The 27082-nt window shown below is 49.5% G+C and overlaps 1 protein-coding gene across 3 annotated transcripts in view; it reads right to left on the bottom strand.

The window, feature by feature from the left end:
• The window catches only part of LOC142559529 (uncharacterized), a 197545-nt gene extending 171575 nt beyond the window's left edge, over positions 1–25970 (bottom strand). For all 3 annotated transcript variants that reach the window (XR_012823145.1, XM_075671109.1, XM_075671111.1), the window contains exon 1: positions 25164–25970. Coding sequence is in view for 1 of the 3 variants with exons in the window: in XM_075671109.1 (XP_075527224.1) it covers positions 25164–25800 (637 nt within the window). In the remaining 2 variants the exon portion in view is untranslated. The remainder of the gene's footprint in view (positions 1–25163) is intronic.
• Positions 25971–27082: the final 1112 nt, after the last annotated feature.

Raw genomic sequence — 27082 nt, forward strand, 5'->3', positions numbered from 1 at the left:
TCTCCTCGAAGCTACAGATAATGCATTGGAGGATTTGCACCATGGTCAAGCTAAACCTCAAGATGTCACGGCTTCTGAAGAACCGTGTTTGATTTCCTCGGAAAGTAATGAGGTGTCTTTGCTGCATTCCCCGAACCCAACAAAAGAAACTGCTTGTAACACTATGCGTACTTGGGAAGGTTCATGCCTGTCCGCCAAATCAACTGATGGCTGTAGGGACGCAGAAGCTCCTTTGCGTTCTCGTGCCCTTGTGTGTGGCCCTACCATTGGCAGGGATGCTGCAACGACACATCACAACTTTCTGAGCATTAAAACGCAGTCAGTGGCGTGGTCGATGCCATGCAGTCATGACACTAGCTTTCTCTAAGAACGTCTGGGTCAAGGCTACAGCCAACAAAACTAGAGGTCAGATTTTATGCGGATATAGAGACATGATGTCCTGGAGCGATAGGATCGCGGATTGGCTAATGTACTCTGACCGAGAATATAGATGTCTAGTTGGATTGATGTAGGAAAAGGATCACTTAAAGGAGCTGTAATGCTTCAGTAATAATTCAGCGACCAACCGATCTTGGTCCTACCTCCAACCGGTGGTGGTCGCGGGTCCTCGTGGCATGGTGTGGAAAGCAACAACTTCCCTATCACTCCCTTGCTGTGACTCTTTGGTGGAGCTGCGGCTGATCCCAAAGAAGCAAGCAGCGAGTTGACAATGTCTCGTCTATGACTGCGCATGTCCCAAGACGGACGCACGGTTTCGGTTACGTAGTTAGCGGGAGATAGGCGTTCAGCGATACGGTAGGGCCCGTCGTACTTGGGCAGTAGTGTTGAAGAGAGCCCAGATGGAGCGGAATGAACCGACAGCCACACAAGCGCTCCAGGAAGGAAGGTGGGCGCAGAAGTGGTGTCACCGCGATTGCTCTTCTGGCGGTACTCGTCATTGGAGGTAGGCCTATACGAGATCGCCGCACTCTTCACCATGTCTTGCCCTGGCAGAAATGAACGCATATTCTGATGTATCTGCCAGGTATGGTAGAATTCTGTCGATGGTGTGCGATGAGTTCCGACCTCATAGTAACAAAAAGGATGAACAGGCGGCGGTTCTCCGAGTAGCGGTGCTGTGAGCGCAGGTTAAGAAGGGCAAAATAATGCACCAATATGTGTGATGGGAGGCGGTGTACATGGCAAGCATGACGCCGATCGTACGGTTGAATCGTTCTGTGAGGTCATTCATTGGTTTTAGGATAGCACGCCTTAGTTGTACGATGAACAACGTGGCACTCTTTAAAAAATTGCTGCGACTACTTCGGACGGGAAAACATGTACGCGATTACTGAGTAGTTTTTGAGGTAGCCCATGACGCAGAAGACCGACGAAGCAGGACAGAGGCAACATCGTTCGCTGTAGCTACCGGGAGGGCGGCAATTTCGGCGTATCGCGTGAGGTGGTCGACTGCCACAATGGCCCAGTGGTTTCCAATCGATGTCAGGGAAAGGGGCCAATATAAATGAACGCCCATGCGCCCAGACGACCGGGCAGGGCAAGATAAATGGTTGAAATCGCCAGCGAGAGGCGGGGTGAAGCTTTGTGGGGCTGAAAATTGAGGCAAGAGTGGACGAACTTCTAAACGCAGCTGTGCATCCCTCACCACTAGTACCACCGTCGAAGGCCCTGGTACGTTTTGAAAATTCCCGAGTGTGTACATTGTGGATCGGCGTGGAAAGTGGCGCATATTTCGGAACGCAGATTGCGAGGTACTACTAACAACCACTGGCGCTTGTCGGGATTATAATTGCGTGAGTAAAGCAGGGTGCCGTGAATGGCGAAATGGTGAGCTTGACGACGCAACGTGCGATTGGTTGGTTGGGCTGATAAACCAGAAAGCAAGTCTAAAAGGGAGGCGGTGCAATGGTCCTTGCCCTGCTCAGAAAGGATGGTGGTAAGGTCGAGCGCAGAAACGGCCACCTGGGATAGTGAGCAGTAGGCATTGTAGTCAGGTAAAAGAGAGCGCGAGAGGGCTTCGGAATCAGAATACTGGCGTCCGCTGCGGTACAGAACGCGCATATCGTAGTCCTGCAGGCGAAGTGCTCATTGCGCCACACGGCCTGAGGGATCTTTGAAGGACGACATCCAATATAGTGCATGGTGGTCCGTGACTACATCAAATGGACGGCCGCACAAATAAGGCCGTAACTTAGTAAGAGCCCAGATGATAGCCAGATATTATTTTTCTGTCCCAGTGTAATTTGTCTCGGCTTTCGTAAGCGTACGACTAGCATAAGGCACGACATATTCAGGAAACCCTTGTTTGCGCTGGGCAAGAACAGCGCTGAGGCCCACACCGCGGCATCCGTGTACATTTCGTTTGTGCCTTCTGGCCGTAATGGCGCAAAATTGGTGGAGACGTCAGTACATCAGGTAGTTTTGTGAAAGCCTCATCGCACTCGGACGACCACAAAGTGAGGGGCCCGTTGGTTCTAAGTAACTTCCTCAAGGTGTATATGATGGTGGTGAAATTGCGAATGAAGCGTCTGAAGTAAGAGCACAGACATATGAAACTGCTCACTATGACAGCTATGACAATCTATGGCATTGTCACTGTTGTTACACCAGCTACACAAATTAGATTGCTCACGGATGACTGCGTCTTATTTCGGGAACTATGTTAAGTACACGACCAGACCGAACTTAATTTAAGTTTACACATTATACAAGAATGGCGTGATAGGTCGAGCATGGCCTTGAACAAAGACAGAATAGTCTGCCTTTGTTTTGCTCGTAAAAAAAGCCCTTTAAAATATGAATACACAGTGACCGCTCCACCTCTAAAAGAAGTTGAAACTTATAAATACACAGGTGTAACATTTTCTAAAGAGCTTTCCTGGAATTTACATATTAGTAATGTTTCTTGTTCTGCGTTCCGTAAACTTTGATTCTTAAAACATAAACTGAGAAATTCACCTGCCAGCGTTAAATTATTAAGTTATTTGACTTTCGTCAGACCTAAACTAGAGTTCGCTTGCATTACATGGAAATATAACATTAAAATCACGGAGAGAATTCAGGGAAAGGCTGTTCGTTTTATTCATTCTAAGCTTAAATGTACCGATTCCCCCACGTAGCTATGGTGGCAAAGAACATTCCCCTTCTCGAAACACGGAGGTCGGTGCATGCATATGCATTAACCCCTCATTTTGCCAGGACAAATACATACAATGTTTTTTTCTTCCTCCGAACTGTGTCTGAGTGGAACTACTGACCTATGATGTATTGAAACCTTCCTACTGAAGTGACTTACTCATATGCTCTCTGTTAAGCATATTTATTTGTATTCATTGTATAGTATTTATATTTCTATATTTGCATTTTTTGCTTACATTATTTCTAATTTGCCTTGTATACTTGAGTGCCGTTCCTTCCAGGACCGATGTGTGGTCTGCAGCATGTTATAAATAAATAAAAAGAAATCGTCGACTTCTTCGTTGATTGCACGACGTTCTGCAGGAGGTACGCGATACAGATGTTGCCGCAATGGCGGTTGCGAGCCGGTGTCGATGCGATGTGTAACAGCTGACGTCCGGCCAAGGGAAGATTAGCCTACGTCGAAAGAAGAACGAAATCCTTCTAAGAAGCATGAAAGCTGAGACCGCTGGACCGGTGTAAGGCGACCGGCAATAGAAGAACCGAACAGATCACTGGGTGATAGGTCACATGTAGAAACAGCACTGGGCGCACTGAAACTAGCACAGTAATTGTAATCGGGAACGTTTATAACTTCCACGTCTTCGATCGCTTCTACATTGTCAAGGCATTCCCCTCGGAGTAGCATCAGAGGGTATGGCAACGGACTGCAAACGAAAATTGCGCTCTAGCCCTGTGTGATGTCCACTGTTGCAAAAGGTAGGAGCAGACCTTTCCGAATGAGAAAGCGATCAGATCGAGACAGTAGTGCAACAGGGTCTGAGATTCCATTGCAGTACGTGGGTATGAGCGTTGACGCGTTTAGAGGAACGTGGGAGTTGTCTTGGACAAGTAGTTTCTTCGAAAGCGAAGAATTGTTGGTGAGCGGCAAATCTAACAGTGGCGAGAGTTATATTTCGTCCCTTGCGCAATGGATAACGGCATTGTAGCGCGAGAGAAAATCCCAGCCTAGGCTAACGTCATGAGAGCACGAGGAAAAGGTGAGGAAGTCTGTGGCGTATAGAACATCGTCAATGACAACATGAGCAGTGCCAGCCCCTAAGGAATGAATTATCTGACTACTGGCTCTGCGGAGAGACAGCCCAGAAAGAGGCGTCGTGACTTTCCGAAGTAAGCGGCAAAGCTTTTACGTCCATAACACAAACGGCGGCTGTTGTGTCCAGGAGTGCAGATGCGCGAACACCGTCAACAAACACTTCGATTGCGTTGGAAGACCTGCGTTGAGGACTTTCACTTTTCGACAGTGTGGCAGTCCTTGCCTGTTGGACAGCAACAGTTAGTTTTCCTCGTCCCGTGTTACGGGCAAGGTCGCATCTGCGGCAGAGTGCGACGGCGAGAAGACAGTCGACGGCGGGTAGTTGGCGTCGGGCGCAATGTCGACGACATAGCCGACGGGGGGTCGTAATATGGACGGTTGTGCTGGCTTGTCACTGGTGGTGCTGCGCTAGGCTGCTGTACGCGATTACGAAAACGTACGATGGGACCGGCGTAGCCGCACACTACATATTGGCCGGTTGTCAAGAGTACGCAGCCGGTTCGCTGGGGTAGAACCCGTCCGTGTCACAGCACGAGTAGTACAGGGTGGCTGCTGATATGAATGCATGGCGGGCTGCAGCTGGGGCCAAGCCAGGACGTCGGTATGTCGGAGAGGCAAACTTGCAGAGAGTGGTTAGGCCCTCGCGACGACTTCAGCGTAGCCAAGCGGTGCCGCCATCGGGACCTGTGGGGGTATGGCAACGACTTCAGCGTAGCTTAGTGTTGCAGCCGCAGGAAGACGGCGACGCTGGTCTGGTAAGGCCTCGGTGATTTCTTGCTCGATCGCGTGAGGGAACGGGGACATAAAATTCGAGGCAGGCTGCTGTATAGGCGGCGGATGAGCGAATGTCATCAAGGAGAGCTGGCATGCAATTTTTTCCCGGACGAAGGCTTTCACTTCTGCAAGCAGCGCTGACTAGTCGGAGATAGTAGCCAAACCAGCAATTTGCTCGTCACGCGATGAAGGGTGACGTGTGAACGAGCGCTGCCTGCGTAGCTCCTCGGAGCTTTGGCATAGAGTGACGATGTGAGTCGCGGAGTGAGGATTCGTTGCAAGTAGCATGTTGAAAGCATCGTCGTCTACCCCTTTCATGACATGTAAGATTTTCTCAGGCTCAGACATCGTCTCGTTGACTCTCTTACACAATTCCAGAACATCTTCAATGTAGCTGGTAAGTGATTCACCCTGCTGCTGTGCATGTTCTCGCAAACGTGATTCCGCACGCTCCTTGCGCACAGCAGGGCGACCAAACATAACTGCTAAAGAAGTCTTGAATGAGGACCACGTCCGAAAATCGGTCTCATGGTTGTTGTACCAGAGACCAGTCACACTCGTGAGAGAGATGAGCACGTTGCTCAGTTTAGCGGGGTCTTCCCATTTGTTGTGGGTGCTTGCCCTCTCGCATGTCATCAGCCAGTACCCCACGTCAGTGTCGTCCGCGCCGCTGAAAATGGCAGGATCCCTATGGCGAGGCACACCAGAGCACATGACTGACTGAGAAGGCGCTGGCTGAGATGGAGTAGGAGATGTTTGCTGAGATGCGTCTTCAAGCGTGGCTTCAAGCGTAGGGCACGCGATCCAAGTTCCAGGGTTGACTTGGTAGGCTGAAGCATTCTCCACCACTTCTAAAGCTGGTGGAGAGTGCGTTTGGGCCGACCGTCAGAGCAGGACACGGACTCTGAGCTCTAGCGGCCTTCCCCCAGCAAAAGCACTGGTGATATTGACCCACCAGGAAGCGCTGGAGATGATGACCTAATATAGTGTTCTTCTTCTGCGCTACAAAGCTTCGTTTTGTTATTACATATGGCAATGAATGTCTAGCAATGACAAAACAAAACATCTCATCGGCAGCAGTGACAGAGTGTGAGCGGATTTGTATGTTTATAAAGTAAATCCCTAACGCGCTCAAGTGCGGTTAGCAAACTTGAGAAACAGGACAAAAGCACAACGGCAAAGGGCTTTCATATATGTATGCGTAGTTGATACCCTTATCATGGCCTGAAGAGCCCTCGCTTATCAGAAAAAGGATGTTAAGAATAATAAGCCTATTATGTTTAACTGTTAATTTTCTTCCCGGTAAAGGCGAATAAAAAATTCATCAAGGCTCCTAGTTTTGGCTAGGTAGTTTTCTCTAACCAACCCTAAACCGACTATTACCGTCAGGCGCGTCAACAACTTTGTTACGCAGCAACAATCACAGAACAGTGATCGATTCCTTAAGACAATGAACTCGGGAGCAATCAGTCGGCGCAGCTTTGCGACTGGAGCAGGCGACAGCGTTTCGATGAATGACTATATCAGAGCACAGGCACACGCAAATACGCACACACCCACGCCTCCGGAACCAGGGACATTGACACGAATGAAAAAAAGAGTTTTCCCGGCTACTGCACGCCCACGCGCCTCAACCGAATATACCAGCGTCCCACCACTCAACACCTGCACCCAGACGCACGAGGCAAATGCGTTTCCGATGCGAGTGGGCTGTAGGGTTGGCTAAGGAGGGGAAGGAGGGGGTGGGGGGGCGGAAAGGTCAGGAATGCCATCGAAGAGAGCGTCGCTTTGTGCGGCTTGACCATGTCGCTAAGGCCACGAAAGCAAGCATCAATGCGCCCAGCGTTGCGTTGCGTCCTCTTTTGTGGCGTCGGCGCCCCGGGCACCGCCTCCCTTCTGCGCGCGATCGAATCGCCCACGCCTCTGCCTTATTCGTCCAGCACCTGAGTTGGAGGGGTTGCGTACGATCTCTTCTTTCATTTCTCCACGGCGGCGACGCTTGTGGGTCTTCTTTATGTCCACGCGACTGAATGGACGGGGAAGCACTCGACACCGACATTGTCATTTTCGCACATTCGCCTCCCCCCCTACTTCCAGCTGTTTTCGTGAACCCCCTCCCCATCCGAGGTTTCTGGCTCCGATATTATGTGCTCGAGCATGCTTTATGTTTATCGAACGTCTGGTGTGTCGCGCTGAGGATTGGGAGGGGGGGGGGCAAAAAAATCTTTCGGAGAGTCTATTCTGCGCCTGTGTCCGTAGAGACTATTGAACTCTGCATCCTTATTTGGTAGGCACATGAGATCTGCTGTTTGTCTTCAATCGCGCGCTTTCATTTGTAGTGGTGCTCCCACCGTGACACTGTATCTGTCTGCCTGTTATTGTAAATATACTCAATTTCTGCTGACCTGGCCTGGCTTGCCTACTGCACGAAGGACTGTCTACAGGTAATGCAGTGGTAAGGGTGACTTAGTACAAAAACAAAGAGTTCTTACGCTGGTGAAGTTCGCGTAGTTAATTAACAGGCAGGATACTACTGAAGAACCTTCTAGTGCCAATATTCACCAGTTAACTGGGGAGGTTTATTTTCACTTTATGCTCGGCTTACGGACTCTAGCATTGTAGTAATGCGAGCAAGGTAACATGTTCGAATACCTGTTCCCGCATGAGCATCGTTGTGACGCTGTTATGCAGCATGCCATGTCTTTATATTTAGCCATACGTTAAATGACCCAACCTGGTTAACAACCATCTTAGGCCCTTAACTATGACGATGTTTTTTTTGTTAGACCAGATTCAATTCAGGAAAGAAAACCACTTGAGGTATTGCTGCATCCCTGTCGGTATAACTGTGACATATTAAGGGCGTTCTGACTTGACGAAAGTAATCCCGCTTGTCATTTACACCCTCGTTTCTCTTCACCCGACGCTTGCTCGGTCCCTCAAGTCGACTCATCTTGTTACGCGGCAGAGGCACATGAGGGTTAGGGAAGGTCACCTGGTTTATTACAGGTAGCCAAGCCTACAGCGTGCTCTGCGACCTTCGAAATGAGCAGATGAAACTAACGTAAAGCATGGCCTCAATCTTCCATTGCTATCACCGTTCTACTAAATCGCACTTATCTATCGCAGCAGATGGCACTTCAATGCGCGCACAGTTGTGTGCGCTTTCCTAGCTTGCTTGTTTGAGATTCCAACCAATCTTCAAAACGCGTCCAGACCGAAAGCATCGAACTTTCAGTAGCGCTGGCGAGGCCTCACTAGGGCTCCACGAGCAACCCCACCTCGAACCCACCTTACTGCCGCTCATGAATTCGCAAGCGCAGCGGCGACACGCGAAGATTTTCGAAGATTTAGCTGGCGCCAATATTGGCCGGGGTAAAGTTGCCCGGACGCACGAGTAACGAAACACACACACACACACACACACACACACACACACACACACACACACACACACACACACACACACACACACACACACACACACACACACACACACACACACACACACACACACACACACACACACACACACACACACACATACACACACACACACACACACACACACACACACACACACACACACACACACACACACACACACACACACACACACACACACACACACACGCGTGTGTGTGTGGGGGGGGATATATATATAAATTCGCGGCAGCGTATCAAAGTGACAAGATTGATGCATCGACCGTCGGCGCTAAAAAGCAAACCGGGACGCTGCAACGTTGCGGCTTGGGAACCTCTCCAGATCGCGTGGTGTGTGTGGTTACAATCAATCTTCCTGCCTACTTTTGCATCATTGCTGCCCGTTTGCCGTTTTTTGATTACCGTTCTTTTCGAGAGCCTGAGCCTTCAATAACGCGAAGAAAAATGAGAAAGATGAGAACTCCATTTTTTTAAGAAGTATAGAGCGATGAAAACGTCCTTCCACCCCGTTCTCATCTTCCTTGCCATCTCCTTCCCCTCACAGTTGGAACGCAATATTCTTCTTTTCCTTCCCCTTTTTCTTACGACGCACTTTCTCCTTATATATGTGGCACAATATTTCCTTTTTTTCCCTTAGAACAATTTGTTTTCGGTTTTGGACTCTTGCGGTGCTACGTTGCATCTGCACGTAAGGACTGTGCGAGAGCCCGATGCCTCTTGAACGCATCCGCACCCGACCAAGGGAACATTGCCCCCTTCTGGGTTCTTCTTCCCTTTCAATTCCCTCGGAAGCAACAGCATCCGTTTTCCCACAACGCACGCTACTTTCGGCATCACTTTCTCCATTCCGCACCTGCATAGCCTTTGCACGCTTGGATTCTTTGACCTAGCGCTCGATGCGCTGTGCTTGTATCAGTGTTTCACCCTGTAGTGATCGAACGGAGAACCGAACCAATTGGCAAACATACAGATCAAATCAGCAGGTCACGGACCACGCGAGCGCGTGCCAGACGAGGTTTCCCCACATTTCCGATGCGCCAACTCAGCTGACGTTTCAGCTGAAGTTGAGAACAGCGCTGTAGACCGGAGATCTCGTCTTGTCCTTCGCCGGTGTGTCAGTTTCTCTTCTCAGCACGAGGGCTTCCTATTTTTTTCCCGTTCTCGCGCAAACGCGCTCTTCGGCAGTCCTGGCGACGTGCCTCTGCCTTGATAGCAGTATCGTTGAAACGGATACTATCAACAGTCGTGCCGCTGGGCTGACATCAGTGCGCACCCCTTAGCTGAGTGCCACACGGGAGAACGTGGTGCGGAAAAAAAAATGCCGCGTGTCACAGTATTATTTACAGGCTTGTGAACAACAAGGGAACACGTTTACGGCCTCGCGCTGCTCTCGACGATAGCTGCCGCACCTGCCAGTGCCGCGGAGCCGCACCCTTGCACGGGCTCGCGAGGTCCATAAACTTTTGCTGTCGAATGTAGCTGGTGACGACTTTGGGTCTACATCGCGTGGCTCTGTTTCATTATAGCGGGATATTGAATTGAAAGGCACAGCGGTCATAAGTGAACCGGGAGCTCGATCGAGCGCTCTCGACTCGCCGACGACAGCTCAGTTGATGGACGTGTTTATACACACGTTCGTTCAGTCGCGCTGGCTCAGTGGCCATGGTGTTTTGCTGTTTAGCACGAGGTCGGGAGCTCAACTCCCGGCCGCAGCAGCCGCATTCAATTATCTGATTGGGGATTGCATGCAACAACATCAAGCTTGTCTGCGCGTTAAAGAAGCTTAAAGTGGTCGAACCTAATGTGGAGCACTGGGCTACGGTGTCCTAGAGCTTTTATTTATTTATTTATTTATTTATTTATTTATTTATTTATTTATTTATTTATTTATTTACATGTTCCTGCGTGCTGCGCCCATCCGCTTCAGATGCAGCGCGCTCTACTCATCTTCAAACACTGCCTCCAGGACAAGACCCCGTCTCAGATGTTGCTCTCCGACATATTACCTTCACGTGGGCAAGTCAACTAAATACGTGTTCTTGAGGGAACTGAAGCGAACGTGAACAGTTTGTTTGGTAGACGGCGCAACACTGTCTTTTTTTTAATACGGTGTAAATGTCGTTGTCGATCGCATTTCAATAGGGAGGAGCGGGAGGGGGGGGGGAGTGCAAGGAAGCTTTCGTGCACTTTGATTTAGGGGAAACTTGCAGAGCTTCAGATGGTCAAAATTAATCCGTAGTCTCGCATTACCACATGCCTCGTAATTTTAGTGCGGTTTCGGCACGTAGAGCTCCCAAATTCAATTTTAAACATACGGTATTTCTCGCTGCATCGCAACATTTTTGTATAACACTGATTTAGATGCCGTGCCCCTACCTGCTTAACAACTTATCACAAGCACCGTCTTCGTTACTATGAATGAAGCATGCGCATTCTTCTGAAAAAAAAAAAGCAATTCTCTCCCGACAACTCTCGGAAAACCTCCAGTGCCGTTTAATTGGACTAACGCCTTTCAGACCATTACCGCTAGTACGACCGCAGTACGCGTCTGCGCTCTCTGCCGATGGCTGCGTCGTTGGGACCTCTCTCATTAACGCTCCGGAGCCTACGGATGCATCTTGAGCCTGGGCTACACGAAACGTGGCATGCGATTTCCAACAGCACCACGCCGGCCTCTGTATAGCAAGGTGGCGAGAAAGGCCCCACGCCCGTTAAATATTTCAAGGAAGAGAGGTGCTAGAGCTTTGTTTTCGATTTCGCACATTCGCTGCTGCTAAAGAACGCTCGCGTTTCCGCAGGCTGAGCGCGCACAGCCTATGCGGGTAGAACAACGAAAAACAGTGAGAGCCCGCGAGTACTTCCACGAACGTTTCGATCGTGGCCCGCACGCGTTTCTGGCCTGCACTCCTTTTTTTTAAATTCTAGATACACGTTATGCAACTGCGATTAAGTGGCCTGGTGTGCCATCGTTCCTCTTTACCGAAAGTGCGTCGACGTTGCCTCGATGATGTCTGCACGGCGCAGGGCGCCGACGCTAATCCCAAAGCAGATGCTCGGAGGAATTTCTTCCTTTTTTTCTTCTTCTTCTTCTTTTAAACCGCGCGCACCCGGGGGTGTTTGCACATGCTCTCTCGGGTCCGTGCGCTCTCCGCTACTGCTGTACAACTTCGGTGGGTGGCTGCACTCTGCAGTGGTGCCGAGGTGCAGAATGAAATTGCGTGGTATTCTAGAATGGAGACCGCTTGTGAATTACTGAACGCGCGTGTTTGGGTGCGTACGTGTGTGCGTGCTTGCTGGAAATTATCCTTCTCTCCTCCTTGTCGTCTTTTAGCACAGTTTACCCTTTCCTCGGTGCAGGGTAGCCAATAGGAATCAACCCAGCTAACCTCTCTGCCTTTTCCCTGATCACTTTTCTTCATCTCTCTCTCTCTCTGTTGCAACTTGAATATTGCTCACTGTTATGAGATTGCTATCGAATGGTGGGTGAAATGAGGCTGGCTTATTCAAATTGCAGATGACGTTTTAGTGACGCGTGTCAACAATTACATGCAACGCTGTAAATGCGAGGCCGTGAATGAGATGAAGCTACGTACGAAACGCAGCTGAAAAAAAAATGCTGGTGAGTGACGAACAGGTTATAGACTAATAGAAACACTGCCTTGGTCAATTAACTGGTTTCCTTTAGGCTGCCAATTAGCCCGTTCACATCCCGTGGCACCGACCTTTAAATCTGCGCTGACGTAATGCAACAACCACGTTGCGGTTCTTTCACAAACCGAGTATTGTCGTCCATCGCCATTAGTTGGGGCGGCGTACCGTCTATGACCACATCACCATAATCGGCTAATCGATGCGAATCACAACGGGACTAATATATATATATATATATATATATATATATATATATATATATATATATATATATATATATATATATATATATTATCGGAATTCACGAGAGGTCTTGAAAGACTAAAATGAATAAAGGTTGAAGCTTGTTGCAGGGACTCCTCAACAGTTTCGTCATGCAAAAAATAGTTGGTGTTCCGACTCCTTTCCTGTTTCATAGAATGTCAGAGCTGGCAATAAAGCGCCACCGAAAGTGGATATATTGAAATTATCTAATAGAATATACTTGAGGATAGATAGTTGAGGTCGTCGAATCAAGTTATCTACACTATTTCTTTTTTTTGTCTAGTTTGGTACTCTAAGAAAGATTTTGTGCGTCCACGTACAGCAAATGGCATTATAACTATGATACTTTCATGCAGCTGTTTAGAAATATATTTTTTTAGCCTCATCAGCTCTTTCATTTTGCGCACATGTGTATCACGCCGGTATAATGACAATCGAACCATCAGAAAAGGTTCTTATCGCAAGCCTGTGAAGAAAGATAAATGTCGACTTATATCTACAATCGCCAAACAATAATGGGAGATGTGCTTCGACCGGCGCTATATATGGTACGGCAGGTCTTAGCAATACAAGGTGCCCATCTCAATTATGTTACACACGTCAACACTAGCACATCAACACCGAAGGATATGCGTACGCAAGGTTTGTGCATGTTTTCTCTTTAGGTGTCGCTGTCACCGTGCTTGTCATCTGAGCAACAAAATTTGTACCACTGCGACATAAACAGAGTTGATAAATGATATGGCAAGGAAGGCTAACTGCAGTGGAGTGAAAATGAAAAGAAAAAGAAGTCATGAAACGGAGGTCTAGTCAAGTTTGACATAAGCTAAGAGGTCCAAAAAGCCCACTTCGCCACATTCAAAATATTGTGCGAGACAGTTATGTCCTCTTGAAAGTATGTCTCCACGACAGGAGAGTATTACCAGATGAAATTGGCATAAACAGATGCTTGGGCGCGATAATTGTGTCGTATACCGTTATTGTGTCGCGAATGCTGCCAAATACTAGCGTAATACCTTACGTAAGACCCTGACGGTGGTAGAGTTAAGAAATTGAAGATAACTCGAAGCCATAATCTCGTATCGGTTTCCAATGACGCAGTCAGCAGACTTGGCAGCTTAGCTGAATGCACTGAAGAAACTTCTCTGCTGGTGCAATGACGTTTTTGAGACAAAGAAAAAAAAAAGCAGTCACCAGGTAGGACGCCTACTGGTTAAGTATTGAGGTGTTTGTGTGCTCATCGACAGACTCGAATGTAAATGAACAACAACGGTACTCTTCAGCGGTGATAGCCGTCTTATTTGTCTCTTAGCGCTCGTCGACGTCTCTATCTGTTGATCGTCCGCTCGGGCTGAATCTATTCGCGACGCCGTTTCGTTCGCTTTTCATGGGGTGCCCGCACAACACACTACACGCGTAATGTTCCATGCAGCCACTTCCTCTGGTTTTGCTCGAGCGGCTCCTTTTCTTGTTTCCTTCAAGATATTGCTTTCCATTCTCGTTTGTGTTTACCTTCGTTGCTTAAGCCTAAAAAGGGATGCCTCGGCACAAAACGCACTCCCTGCCCGTTTCCCGGCCTTCCACCATTCCACTTGCATTCCTTCGCCGGCTGCTGAGCTCCTATACAGGCTGCTGAGAGAAAGCTGGGAGGGAGCCCGTACAACCTGCGTAGGACCACCACCGCCGCGACTGGGGAGGCATTGTCCTCGATCCCTACTGCCTCCCTTGCAAACCATTTTCCCCCCAAGCAACCAAGCTTGGGAATCTTTGACGCCGCCTAGTGGGGAAGCGGGGAACAATGCAGGAGGTTGGTATGGGGAAAGGCAGGGAGAGTCGGGTTGGAGGAATGGGAAAGGGGTCCCGCATTGTGCTGCGCCGCCAAAGGTGGCTCCCGACTTTTAGACCCCGATCGCCGGGAGACACGTACAACACGATGCGTCTGCTGCCACGCGAGGTTGTTCCGACTTCTCCAGCGAGGAAGCGGGATTGAGGGGTGGGGAGGAGCGGGTTCGTGTCTTGACGCTTGCGTGACTCGCCGACATGGAGCCGCGCGAAAGGACGCCAGATAACGTACCTGCCTCCGCACGCTTGGCGTAGGGGAAGCGACGCGAGGCTTCCGTCTCGCGGCGAAGTCGCGAGATAATACTTGTTTGTCGGTTCTCTCTGTGTAGCTGTCTCGTTTCGCCTGGCGCGAAAGAAAAAAAAAATAACTGAATCGAAGTTCTGCCCGGCCAGCTTTCTTCTTCTGTTTCTGTCTTTGTTTGTTTTGCTTACTTGATCGTTTATGCGAACGGGCGTTTTCATTTCTTCACTTTCTGCATTTTGTTTTTGTCCCTCTATATTCAAGAAACGTAACAAAAAGTGCATCGGCAGGCAACAGGCTAGGCACGTCCTTTCTCACCTGTCTTGCTTTGAGTTTGCCTCTTTATTTTCCTCACTTGACATTCTTCGGCATCCCCGTTTCAGTGTCGGCTTCGGCGTGCTCCCGACATCCTTGCAAATTCGTTTCACACATCAAAAAAAAAAAAACCATTAATATATTGTTCTACTTGCTTTCTTAGAGCATCGGTGAGACTGATCACGTTCATTTGCTTACGAATAATTATCCCCCTCATTCTGCTATCGTGCCAGAAAAACACTGAGCATCCAGACTCCTAATTCATATCATTTGAGCCCCTTCCACCACCAATGCAAAATAGCTTTTATTTTTATTTATTTATTTTATTTACACAATACTGCAGGCGGCAATTCTTCCCGAGCAGGTGAGTGCTTAAAAACGGGTTTGTCCACAGTTCTTTAAAAAAAAAAAAAACGTTAGTGCAATTACCATTACTATTCCAGCGTGAAAACTCTCCGGTAATTTATCACAAAGCTCTTGAAGTCTGGGTAAAATACACTCATCAATGAAAGCGCTCCACTAACAAAAAAGTAATCTTGAATGCTATGCGTTTGGCAATCGCATGCGCTCGAAGCGACTACAGGAGTCGCAAAACACTTCCTAGACGCCATGTTTTGGACTTCATCTAATATGTCAATTTGCCGGGCGTTGCATCGCCACACAGACTTTGAGACCGATGGTGCCACTTTGAAGGCATTTTGGAGGCCACAACTGGCAGTACTGCAGCGGATGATGCGGTCGTGTTTATCGTAAGAAGTTCTTAAGAAGATTGTGTACCCTGTCGGAGCTTTCGGCTCTCGCAGTAAACGAGTTCCCAGCCAGAGAAATTGCGGAAGGCTCTTACTTTTTTTTCCTCCAACCACTTTCCTATGCACGGTGATTTTTGTAGCATTAAAAGGTCGTGTGCGAAAAAAATAAATAGGGGAAGGCTAACACTAGCTGCGGGCACATGTGGGGCCCACATTACATCATCGCGTAGGTATGGTAGGTGAGGCCAGTCAACGGGAAGGAGTGCGGCAATGACACCGTTGCTTTTTCAGCCAAAGTATGCACGAGAACACGGTCTAATGGTGCTATTCTAGGCACTATGAAGCTCCCCCTAACTCTCAACTCTGACTGGCTAAGAGAGCGGCTACGCCGTCTATGATTGGCTCAAAACGACTAGATGGCTCATTTTGGCATTGTCCGGAAGGGCAGCTCAAGAGTGTTTCTGAGAACGCTATGTGCCGTACGGCTGGCTTAACGCAGACCGAATATCGCATTTAATACAAAATTTGATAGTGCGCTTCCTCGAACGTCTAGTTTGACCTAACCCCGATGGCGGAGATTGTCCTAGAATTGAAATTAAGATGGTCGACGGGAATTCGATCTGATTGACTGCCATCGCTAGGTGGCAGTACAGTTAGTACAGCATAGATCCTCCTTCTTGCACTACCTCCGCCTAGAGCGGAGGTAGTGCAGTACGACTAACATACAACTTGCAGGTATGATAGCATCGTATTGTAATTCGAATATACGAGCAAACATAACTTTTTTACGCGAAAACTCAAATATAAACCCCCTTTTCATCTGCCGTTTTTGGGGGATCGAGCACGCCACGAAAAATATCGACCAGCTAGAGACTAACAACTTCGCTGTGAAAAGTTATCTCTCCAGTTTATCCGTCTTGGTCGCGTTTCCTTATTTCCACAACGCCAAACTTCACCTATAGTCGTCGATGCGATGAACTCAAGGGTGATGCTCTACTTCGAAAGAAAGGGGACAAGGAAAAAGTGGTGGCGGGTACTTTCGGTCCCACCGAGAAGGCTTCCATTGCGGAGAAGAAAGGATTCGAGAGAGGAACGCCTCCTAGAAATCGCGGTGCCGCCGGGGTTATCGCGCGCACGCGGGATTCGGCGCGGATGATGCCGGCTGCTTGAGCGAGAACGTGGACGACGCAGCTAGCACTCGCTCTCAACTCCCCGCGCTTCGTGGTAATTAGGGCGGCAACCGTATACATTCCGCCGCGGTACTCGGGCGCCATTCGCCATCGTGACGATACATTTCTCTTTAACGCCAGCCAAGCGCCGGTGAGGGGCCGGCGATGCCCGCGGGGTGAGTCGCGCTCCCCTCCACCCTGCACGTCGCCGGGGAATCCGTGGCTCAAGTTAACCGCAACAACACCGCTGCGAATAATCAGCAGGCATCGGCACCTTCGCGACGCGCAGCGAAGGGCGCACCACCTGCACTACGGTGTACGCTAGAGGCACGAGGAAGAACTCGGTCCACGCGCCCGCCTAATTCCGATCACTAGTCGCGCTTCCCTTTCGGCTCCGCAGTGGCAATGCTTCCGGCAGCAGGCGTTGTTCGTTAAACGCCCGTAGCAACGTTTTCGGGAAAAAGGAGTGTTACGTTCGGCGCAGGTGGAGCGTCGCAGCTCGCGGGTAGTGAGGGGGGGGGGGGGGAGGGGCGTGTTGGGCGATGTGCTCAACGCGGGAAGAACGGAGGCTAAGCGTTCGTTCGCGTTCCTAATTGTTCATCAGAGCAAGAGGAGCCTCTGGGCCCGGGAGAAACCGAATTTGAGCGAGACTAGCGGCGCAAGCCGATATCGTGGCACGCTTGCGCAAGAGACAGTGGGAGCGGGAGTACGCGAGTAAGGATTGATTCTCGTATTCAGGCGAGCGAATGAGGTTTGCGGGGAGATGGGAGAATGGTTGCAAAGATTGTTGGGGGGGGAGGTGATGTTGACAACCCGAGAACTGCCTACTGTGCGGTGTCACCTTTCGTGTAGCGTTCGATTCTCGAGAACGTCGTTGCGTCGAGGTTGCTCTGCGCGGTGACCTGACGTTCGAACGGCATTCTCTCTCTAGCTGCTCAATGTTGCACGCACCTTTGAAATCATCGAAGCGAGGCGCAGGCAGTAGCCATTCTTCTTGCCGATTAGACGCTCTTGATGTTAAACGGAGTGTTGGTGTGCGCTAAGAGGCTACGGAACAACAGGAGCATCCAAAACGTCGTCGTCTACAGTTTCGCTTTTATGAGAAATACGACCTCGCCCGCAAGGTATGATTGCGTTTTGTATTGTTTTGTTTATCCTGTCACTGCGGAAACTTGAATCCAAAAGTAATTTATTCTGTGTGGAGCTGGGATGGAATGCCAGTGAGCTCTCGGTATAAGGACGCAAATAAGAACAATTACCAAACATGTGCTCGCGCTTCTCGCTCTGGTCGACGTGCAAAAGCTGAGGTCACCAAATTCAATTATCGTGCGTATTCCACAGAGGATGACAACAAACTATGCACAAACGTAATCTCAAAGACACACTACTCTGAATCTAACGCATGCATAAACAGAAACATGGAACAATCGTTGTTTACCCTATGAGTTCTTATAAATAGGAAATTGATCAAGAAAACGACTTGTGGAATTTATCTGGGAAAACGGCTTGCTCACATATCCACATTAACCACATGACACAAGTACTCATGCAGTAAGAACTCAACAATGATTTTTAAAAGGGTCGCACTATTGCTGGAAAGCCGCAGCGTCGATTGTGATAAAAAATTAGCAGACAGTCATATGGAATGACGACTGTACTTTTATCGGCCGTATCAACATTTAAACATTCGCTTGCTAGCTCAAATAACAAGCATGGTATCAGCTCGCACAGTAAACATGAAAACACGACACTCGACGACCGCAGACGCTGTCAAAACACTAGCGTGAGGAAACGCGGCAGCAGAAGCGAGCGAAGTGACAGTCGTGCTGTCTATCGCTTCAGTGCAAGCGGAGCACCGAGAACACACAGCACGCATAAAGCCACGAGCCCCGACGCGCCCAGACTCCGTTTCCAACGCAGATTCCTCTCAAGATACGGCCGCACGACCGCACGCAGATGCCACATGCGAAGTTACAGCCGGAGTAGAACGCCGTCCCCCCCTCCCTACCCTCCCCGCGGTACCTTGCAATGTTGGGTGCCTCGCGCGTGGCCGAAGACGGCGCGCTTTCTCCCCACTTTCCTCCCTTTCGTGCGGGCGAGATTGAGCCGCGATTGTTGGCTGCCCTGGCACGCGTTCACTCTCACATACAGCGTAGGGCACGTGGCGACGGTGTTATCGCCCTTAGGCTTTATGCAGAACATCACGGCGACGGAAGAATTGCGCTTGGGGTGTTCGTATAAGTGCTATCGCAATAAAAAGATTATTAATGTTGGTACGTTAGAACTGGAGATCACTGATGCGTCCTTTGCCATGCTGGGCACATAAATTAGGTTTATGACGATTATTTTAGACTGCAGTACTTTTCACTAGTGCTTCTTTTAGAGGCTCTTATGACCTTGTCACATGGTTTTTATGTCAAAATGCAAATGAAGAAATTTTATACTGGCGATCAGGAAAGAACCACATAACATTTTCATGAAGGCCAGGTGAGAACTACACAGCGCCCTTACAAAGGAACACTATAAGACAGATTTTGTTTGTGTGTTTGTGGTCAGTCCAAAATGTTTTTTTTTTCTAGGACAAATGGCGTGCAAGTACGGCAGCACACTGCGTTCAAACTATGTCCAAGTTTCTCAGGGAACATATCAAGACACTTTGTGCAGAACGGGCAAAAAAATCTTGGGTTGTTCACTACGGACAAAAAATACGAAACAAAGTGTGGGCGAAGACTAGAAAACCAAATGCTGTACGTTGCGTATTACCATTATGCGGACCAACTCCTTTGCTTGCAAGGGGCACATAAGCAGCGCACGCTGATTGCATTGCGGGCGTTATACCATCACGTTATTCCGCAGCAGTTATATCATAACAGTTACAGCTGTTATTCGAGGCAGCAGATCAATTTATAGCGCAAGCACTTCTGCACATTTCGTGGATATTCATTTATTGTTCTTCTAGATGCGTGCACTGCTACCGCCGTATGCCGTGTTTCGGAGAGCGTACCGAGCCAAGCCTGCATCAGCCTTTCTCCCGCGCTCCAAACATCTCATGGACGTTGAATAAAGTTACGTTGCACTGGATTCATCTCTTTCACGCAAGCTCCACGAAGACAGAGCAAATTTTGTCTAGCCCGTGCATACGTGAAGTTGTGCTATTCTGAGACGAAGTGGCAGTGCAGTCGCGGGCTATTCTCCAAGGCCTCTTTCATCAAGAAACAAGCTAATTCGCTTGTATGTAAGCCATCTATTGGACTCCATAGTAACGTGGTCGGCTTCCTGAGAGATTACTTTTGATTACGTTTTGGTATGCGCTCTCAGGCAATTACTTTATTACTTTGTTATTTTGGGGAGGGGGCGGGGGGGTATATAGACGCGCGCATAGATAGTTTATATTTTCGGTGAGCTTTTTTTACAAGCCAATCTGTGTTTCGATGTCATCGCTCAGCGCAACACGCGCCTTTGTGTATCTGAAGTTTCTCGAATGGTATCGCTGGTTCTATCCAGCGTCTGTTGTCACCGAGCCTTGTGTAATCTTACTGTATGCGTGACACGAATCGTGTAGCGCCTTCTGTAAAGCACCTGGCATGTGAGCGCCAGCGATTACCCTGGAACCTTTGACAAGCCAGGTATAAAAGCTTGCACGCTTGACCCACGGATCCTATTTCGAATATATCGCTAACTGCGCTCGTCGCTATTGTCGTGCTTCGGGTGCTGCTTGCTCCTCGGGGGAAGCGTGCACCTGTGCGAGTCGTTTGTATCATCCGTGAAACGACGCAACCGGCGCCCGCATATTTCAGCGATTCTTTTTTCACTCGATTCACGCCTTATCATCAAACGCTCACGACACAACCTGTCCCAGCGATAACAGAGCGCTTCTAGTACTGCTAACAAATAGCGAGGAAGAAAAGGATCTGAGTGGAATCGTTGCGTCATCCTATGCCCGCGGCTACGGCCGGCGCATTTTCGAAGGCCAGGCACGTTGAACAGAACGTGTTGTCTAAGTGGCGTAGGACTCCGTGGCTCGTTTACTGTGTCTTACGCAGTACCAGGTCAGCCTGTCCTGCTCGCTTGACCGAGTTAAGATGAGAACTTACTCCTCCATAGCGAGTTAGAAAGCAGGTTCCAACGTCATAATGGTTGCGTTTTCTTCTTTCAGTTCGCGTAGCTCTTCCATATATTGGAGAGTATTTTTTTTTCGAACGAACAGACAGGAAATATCTTCATTTGCTAACCTTGAACAGCGACGTATGCGTGGATCAATATAGCAGTGGAGATGTAAAGGGATAACACTCGACGGCACCTCAACGCTTCGACTCCCTTCTATATACAAAAAAGAAAGCAGCTCTTACTTCGTATATATGTCACGCTCTCACGGCCCAATCGCCTCTGTCGCAATACACGTATGTCAGTACCAAGTATAGATGACACCGTATCCTCCCGAACTAAATGTAGTAAGTCATGTTTTGCCAACCCTTCTCCCGTTATAAAACGTCTGCTGTGCGGCCAATTACGAAACCAAGCGACTGCATTGGCCTCGCCTTGACGATCGGCCGCTTACAAATCAGACAATCCTGAAACGCCGACCTATACCGTCAAACCAAATGTCGGTCAAGGCGCAATTGAACTTTCCACATTCGAGTGACCTTTAAGAGAGACTGTGATACTCGCGGGCGTTGCCGGCCCTTCTTTTGAGGATTCGCGGTTTCCTTTCCTTCTCCGCTATTCTTACCGTTTTCGTTTCCGCCCTTACCCCTCCCCCAGTGTAGGGTGTAACCAACCCCAAGTCTTTCTTTCGGTTAATCACACTGCCCTTCGCATTTCAGCACTGTCTCTAGCGCCGGAGCGTGTGTGCAACCATGTCTAACCCTGGCATAAACGTGTCGGGTAGAGCACCTTACTCCCGACCTCTCGCATCCAGATACACTTAGGGCGATTTCTCGGTAGCGCGCTGTCGATCCCGGCAACGCACTCGAAGCCTCTGCCAACGAGACACGCACCAAGAACAGCTGAGCCGTTCTCGCGGTCATTTTGTTGAGCCAGTTCGCATGCACTGAGTGTGATATCTCCCAAACTCATTAATCCTGACTGCCACTTTCCCAGCTCGCTCGTGTACAGCGGTATTTACGGACTTCGTAATCCCTAAATCCCCAAACTAACCAAGCGTGCATCAATGTCCCTTTGCAAACAGGCCAACTTCCGTACCGCCTGCTCGTTCAACGTCCCATTCGTGCACGCCTACGTTAAATACCACGTCTCCTGCCAGAGGATACAGTGACGGTGCGCGAGCTCTTGCTGTGGCCAGGGCGACTTGATTTGCTTAAGCCTCGAAGCAGCGCCCCGCATGAATTGCATTTGTTTTCGAATACGGCAAACACGGTGCCATTACCCTTCCGACTTTCTCGAAGGTACATACGCATCAACCACACAGAACCTCAATTTCTTTCCTGCACTTTCACGTGGGGCACCCATTGTGTCCTTACGAAACGCTAACGGCTTACTTGCGTTTTAACGAGTAAATTTTGATTTTGCCAGGGCTGAAACAAAATATGTTCCACGAGGTAGATATTTCAACACACGAAATTTCTTGAAAATAGGGAATGTGAGATAAATTAATGATTTACAATGGATTGTTCTTACGACAGGGTGATACATTTGTAAATGACGCAATTTGTTAATTTGCAAGTTCTTATGCGAATTTGACTAATTAACTTTTTACCCAGAAGAGCCTTCGGAGGAGCTTGTAATCCTTTGTAGAAAAGCAAGAAGTTGAGGCTCCTAAATTTTACAGCGTACGTTTTCAGAAATTGCTGTTTGACCAGGATGAAGTGTTAATTCCTTTTCGGAATGGTGCAGTACGTCCAGCGTACATTTCGTACTTTGCGGTGTCTTACCATGCAGGTACGTTATCGCTATGCTGCAAACGCGGTGTAGAAGATGAACACTTTTATAGCATTTATTTAACCACTTTCCTACCAAGCTTCGTTTCACACAGATTTCAACATGCGCGTGGGATCCGCATTCATTTTTTTTTCTTTTTTCGCTGACACAGCTGTAAGGCCAGATAGATAGCTAGATTAAGGAAAGTGAATGGAGGCGTGCGATGAAATACCATCGCATATAAAAGAGATAGTGCGAGAACGTCAGCATTAGGAATGTGAAAGTCGGTAGATGTGGCAACATTACTAAAGATACCGAAGAGATCAGAAGTACGCCGAGAATCCCGCGTGCGGATACGCAGCCATTGCCACATCAAGCGTTCGTTTTGAGGTATGTAGCCTCTTTATTGTCCTGTGGATGTTGATGAGTGGATGAACTCTGTAATCTCTCAATTTCAGATCACAGAATGACAACACCGCCGAAGCACTTGTAATGATTAGATAGCAAACGTGGCTTTGAGTTGATTGCATCGGTTCTCCCTAGGGCTTAGCTGCGCAGCGGGGACAAGTTTTTATGCCACTGGTTAACTTTTCAAGCCCAAAAAGGCATCGTGTTTTCGTCGCGGAAATGCGACTTACCCATACGGAGACAAGGGCTTCCATATTTGTCGTCGTTTCAACAAAATAAATTTTACGGACCACTAATTCCACAACGCGTGCGTTCGTGAACTTCACGGTGAAGGTTTGAAAACAAAACAAAACCTCCATAAGCAGGAGGAGAGTTATTATTAGCTTACCTTTCAAAAAATCAAGTTATAAACAGCTTTTTGAGTAATCGTACAGACGGCTCAGCTATAGTTAAATGGCGCGAAACAATTAGGCCGTGCTGCACCATACGAAAGGTTCGTTTAATGACCTGTTAATGATTTCCCGTCCCATTCAGGGTGGTGAGCGTGCACAGGGTACTGCTAATCTGCTACTTCTAATTAATGATGCCAATCTCTTTTTCTCTGCTTCTGTAACTGCGTCAGACAAGAAAGGAAACTGCATAGTTTCTCTTTAGATACTGGAATGTTCCGACTCAACGTGTTCGGACGCATCCATCCCTGAATTAGTAAGTAGCATTACCAAAAGCTCTTATAAATTGCTAGTTCTTCTAGAACGCCAGCTGTCACGCTGAGATTTAGGTCTGTGTCGCTATTTTTCCGGTAAAAGGACGGCTTCAGTGTTCCCCAATGCTGATACCTATCGCAGCGTTTCTCTCGGTGTCACAGTTATGCGAAACCCGCCGTACTTCAGTTTTTAGCGATGACTTCCTCAGACTGTTCGCGCTTTGTGTGCACACCAAAGTCCCAAGGGCTTCTCTCTTGCCACTCTCGAACCACGTAACTAAATATCCCGTTTTCCATGCTACCGGTAGGCGCTTCGTTGCTTCCAAAAATGTGATGCTGATAAACAGTTTACATAGTGGAATCGTAAGTGCCGCCCCAGCGCGGACACTGAGCCAATGACAACTCGAATGACTGGTTTTCAAGTAGTGCTGATACCAGTTTATCTTCTGCTACGCCCAAAAGTACGCGTGCTCGACCAAAACAGTTTCAGCAGTCACGTAAGCAACATGTGGATATGTTAAGTCAGACGGAAATAGCTTAAGCGTGAACCTTCACAACGGTATTGCGGTGTGACCAGCGGCAATGCAACGAGATACACCACTCCCTGGCCTCACTGCAGTCTCTGTCTGTTGCCTCTCACGCCTTCTGGGTCTGTGTTGTTGTGCCTGTGTTACAAGAAATTAAGAGGTTGACTACCCAACCAACACATATACCCACTCTTATTACAGTTGTGCCTCTATGAAAACTATTTAACTGGCAAATGCAGGACTATCTCAATGCAACTCATTTATTCTCGATTTATCGGTCGTTGCAACAGAACCCGGTACAAGCACACTTATCAGCGCGAACTTACGATGACCCATTAAAGATATTTGGCCATGATAAAATCAGGATTGAGTTCGCACGTTGCATAAGGCCAAATCGCTCAGCAGCGGCTACAAAGATAAAAAGAAAGAGGATGACTTCAAGTACGAACGCATTTATCAGCGCCCACCACGGCAAAGGTAAACACACATAGCCGATCGGCTTTCTTCGAAGCGTTTTGCCACCAGAAAGGCTCAAAAATAAACGACGCGACGCATCCCCCTTTTCACCCTTAGCAATCGGAACAAGTAGCCGCGACCACGGCGCAAAGAAAGCGTTTTCTTTTCGCTCCCTGGCATCCGTTAGAAATGGAAAAAGGACGAAAAGGGTTTCCGGTCGGCGACGACAGCCAAAAGGGGCTTAGCGCCGAACGTCGATGATTGCGGCGATGGCAATAGCTGGGCCAGCGAAACACTCTCCCCGGGAGAAAAAAAAAATGCCAAACCCCGGTTCAGAGAAAGCGAAAGCCGCTGGTGGGCGGTCAGGCCAAGAAGAAAAACTGGGAGAGACAAGAAGCGAACGCGAAAAGGCAGCGGACAGAAAGAATAAAAATGCCCCTACGCGGTGCTCTTCACTGCAACGACGGCACGGCGGCCGCAGCGAGAAAAAGACCGGAGAATCCAGTTACCTGTTGCTGCAGGCTCGCGAAGTGGAGGGGAGCGTCGAACGCCTGTTGCTTCACCGCCGCCGCCGACGAAGACGACGTTCTCGCTCGCTGGCTGGCCGGGCAAGGAGACTCTTTCTCCGAGGGGGCAACGGCGCGCCGGGCGCTGGGGGTGGGGGGTGGGGGGGGGGGGGTCCTCCGTCGGACTTCGATCGATGCCTTTCTGCTGCGCGCCCGCCCGCATCGGCACCGGCGCGCGTATTACGAGCAGTTCGTCTTTCCCGCACAGCAGTAGCGTGAGCTCTGTTCGAACCGAGTGGGGCGCGGGAGGTGACAGGCTTGCACGACGTGTCGCCGTGTCACCTTGGCCTGCGCCCGACGCGTGACGCCAACGGCACAAGTTTTGCTGTCCAGTGGAAGGGCACTTTGGTGAAACGGGAGGAGTCACTGCGCAGTTGTTCGCTGCGCTAGGAACCACGAGGCTCTCGAATGCGTGGCGGAAGTTCGTGCGACGCTGCTGGTGTGCGCGTTTCTTGACCAGGCTTAGTGCGAGAGTCACCTTCGCCTCTCCTTCTTCTTTTCCACTTCGCTGAGGTTGTCTTTCTCTCCGGTGTTCTCGAGCGAAGTAAGCCTGTTTTCTTCCGGGATCCCAGCGCGACATGGTGCAGTTTCGCTTTGTTGAAAAGTGCAGGGTGACTTTCGGGAAGTTGCCTCAAAATTCGGGTCATCTGGTCTCTTCTCCCCATTTTTCCTTTCTGTTCCTTACTCAGTTTCATCTCTCTCCTTTAGGTCCTCTTTTCCGCGCGCCTCGTTGCGATGCAGTGAAGCGCGTGTGCGCCAAACACGCGACGCGGCTCGCGCACTCTTCCCCGGGTCTCGACGGTTGGTGCCGCTGCCGCGCACGGGCTCGGGCGCAAAGCGAAGAGGGGCGTGCACACTGCGCACGACGGCCGAGCGGGCGGCGGGTGGCGGCGTTGAGGTGCTGGCCCCGACTCACGTTCTGTTGCTGGGAAGGCGAGGCCGCTGCGAAGTGCGCCCTCTACACGCCAGGGGGCGATCTCGCGTGGGGGGCCCTGCGCGGGTGAGGAGGACGGTAGGGGGCAGAACACGCACGCACACGGCACGCACGCTGATCTCGGTTGCCTGCTCGGGCGGAGGGGACGGCGAGCGCGAGAAGTTAGGAAAAGAGCGGGTGCTGGTGGGGTCTCGGCCGGCACTGTGGGGGAGAGCTGCTTGCTGAGGGAAAGAGGGAACGCACACACTAACTGTGGACGAAACGGCGGTGACGTCACCGCGACGCCGAGTCAGTCGGCGGTGACCATTGGCTGCTTCGTCGAGGGGTTCCGAAGGAGCCGAGGAACGATGAAGGGAGAGAGTCGAACATGCACTAGAGTGCATGGGTTTCTTTCGCGCTGAGGGAAGCCGATCTCTTTTAGAGTCGCCGCTGCACTGGCAGGGAAAGGGATAGCGCCGCCACTGCTGCTGCTGCTGGTGCGAGTGGTGATCCAAAAAGCTCCGCTCTGAAGCGAGAGTGCGACGTGTACGTCGGTTTCGTGATGAAACATCCAGTGATTCCGGCTTTTGCCCACTGAGTTAGGCTTCACCACCTTCTTTATTTTTGTTGCATCAGTTAGGCTTTTCATAAACTTCCCGCATGTCGCTTTGGGGGAAACTTGAACAGGGTTCGTTTACGATCATCCCGAAAAAGAAAGAAAGAGGAGCACAGATCTTCTAAAGCTGTTATTTTTAGCTCTTATTCAGTGGCCATCTTGTTTTCAAGCTTCACACGGTCTTGCCTCTCTCTCCTACCTGTGACGCTCTAAGGAAACATTAACCGTGAAAAGAAGACTCGCTCCAACGGAACATCTCGTGGCGAGTCCCCATTCTTGCGGACGGTCTCTCTATGGACACGTGTCTCCACGCACGAAAGTGGATACGCGGCT

This window comes from Dermacentor variabilis, chromosome 10 (assembly GCF_050947875.1).
Source record: "Dermacentor variabilis isolate Ectoservices chromosome 10, ASM5094787v1, whole genome shotgun sequence".
Lineage (NCBI taxonomy): Eukaryota > Metazoa > Arthropoda > Arachnida > Ixodida > Ixodidae > Dermacentor > Dermacentor variabilis.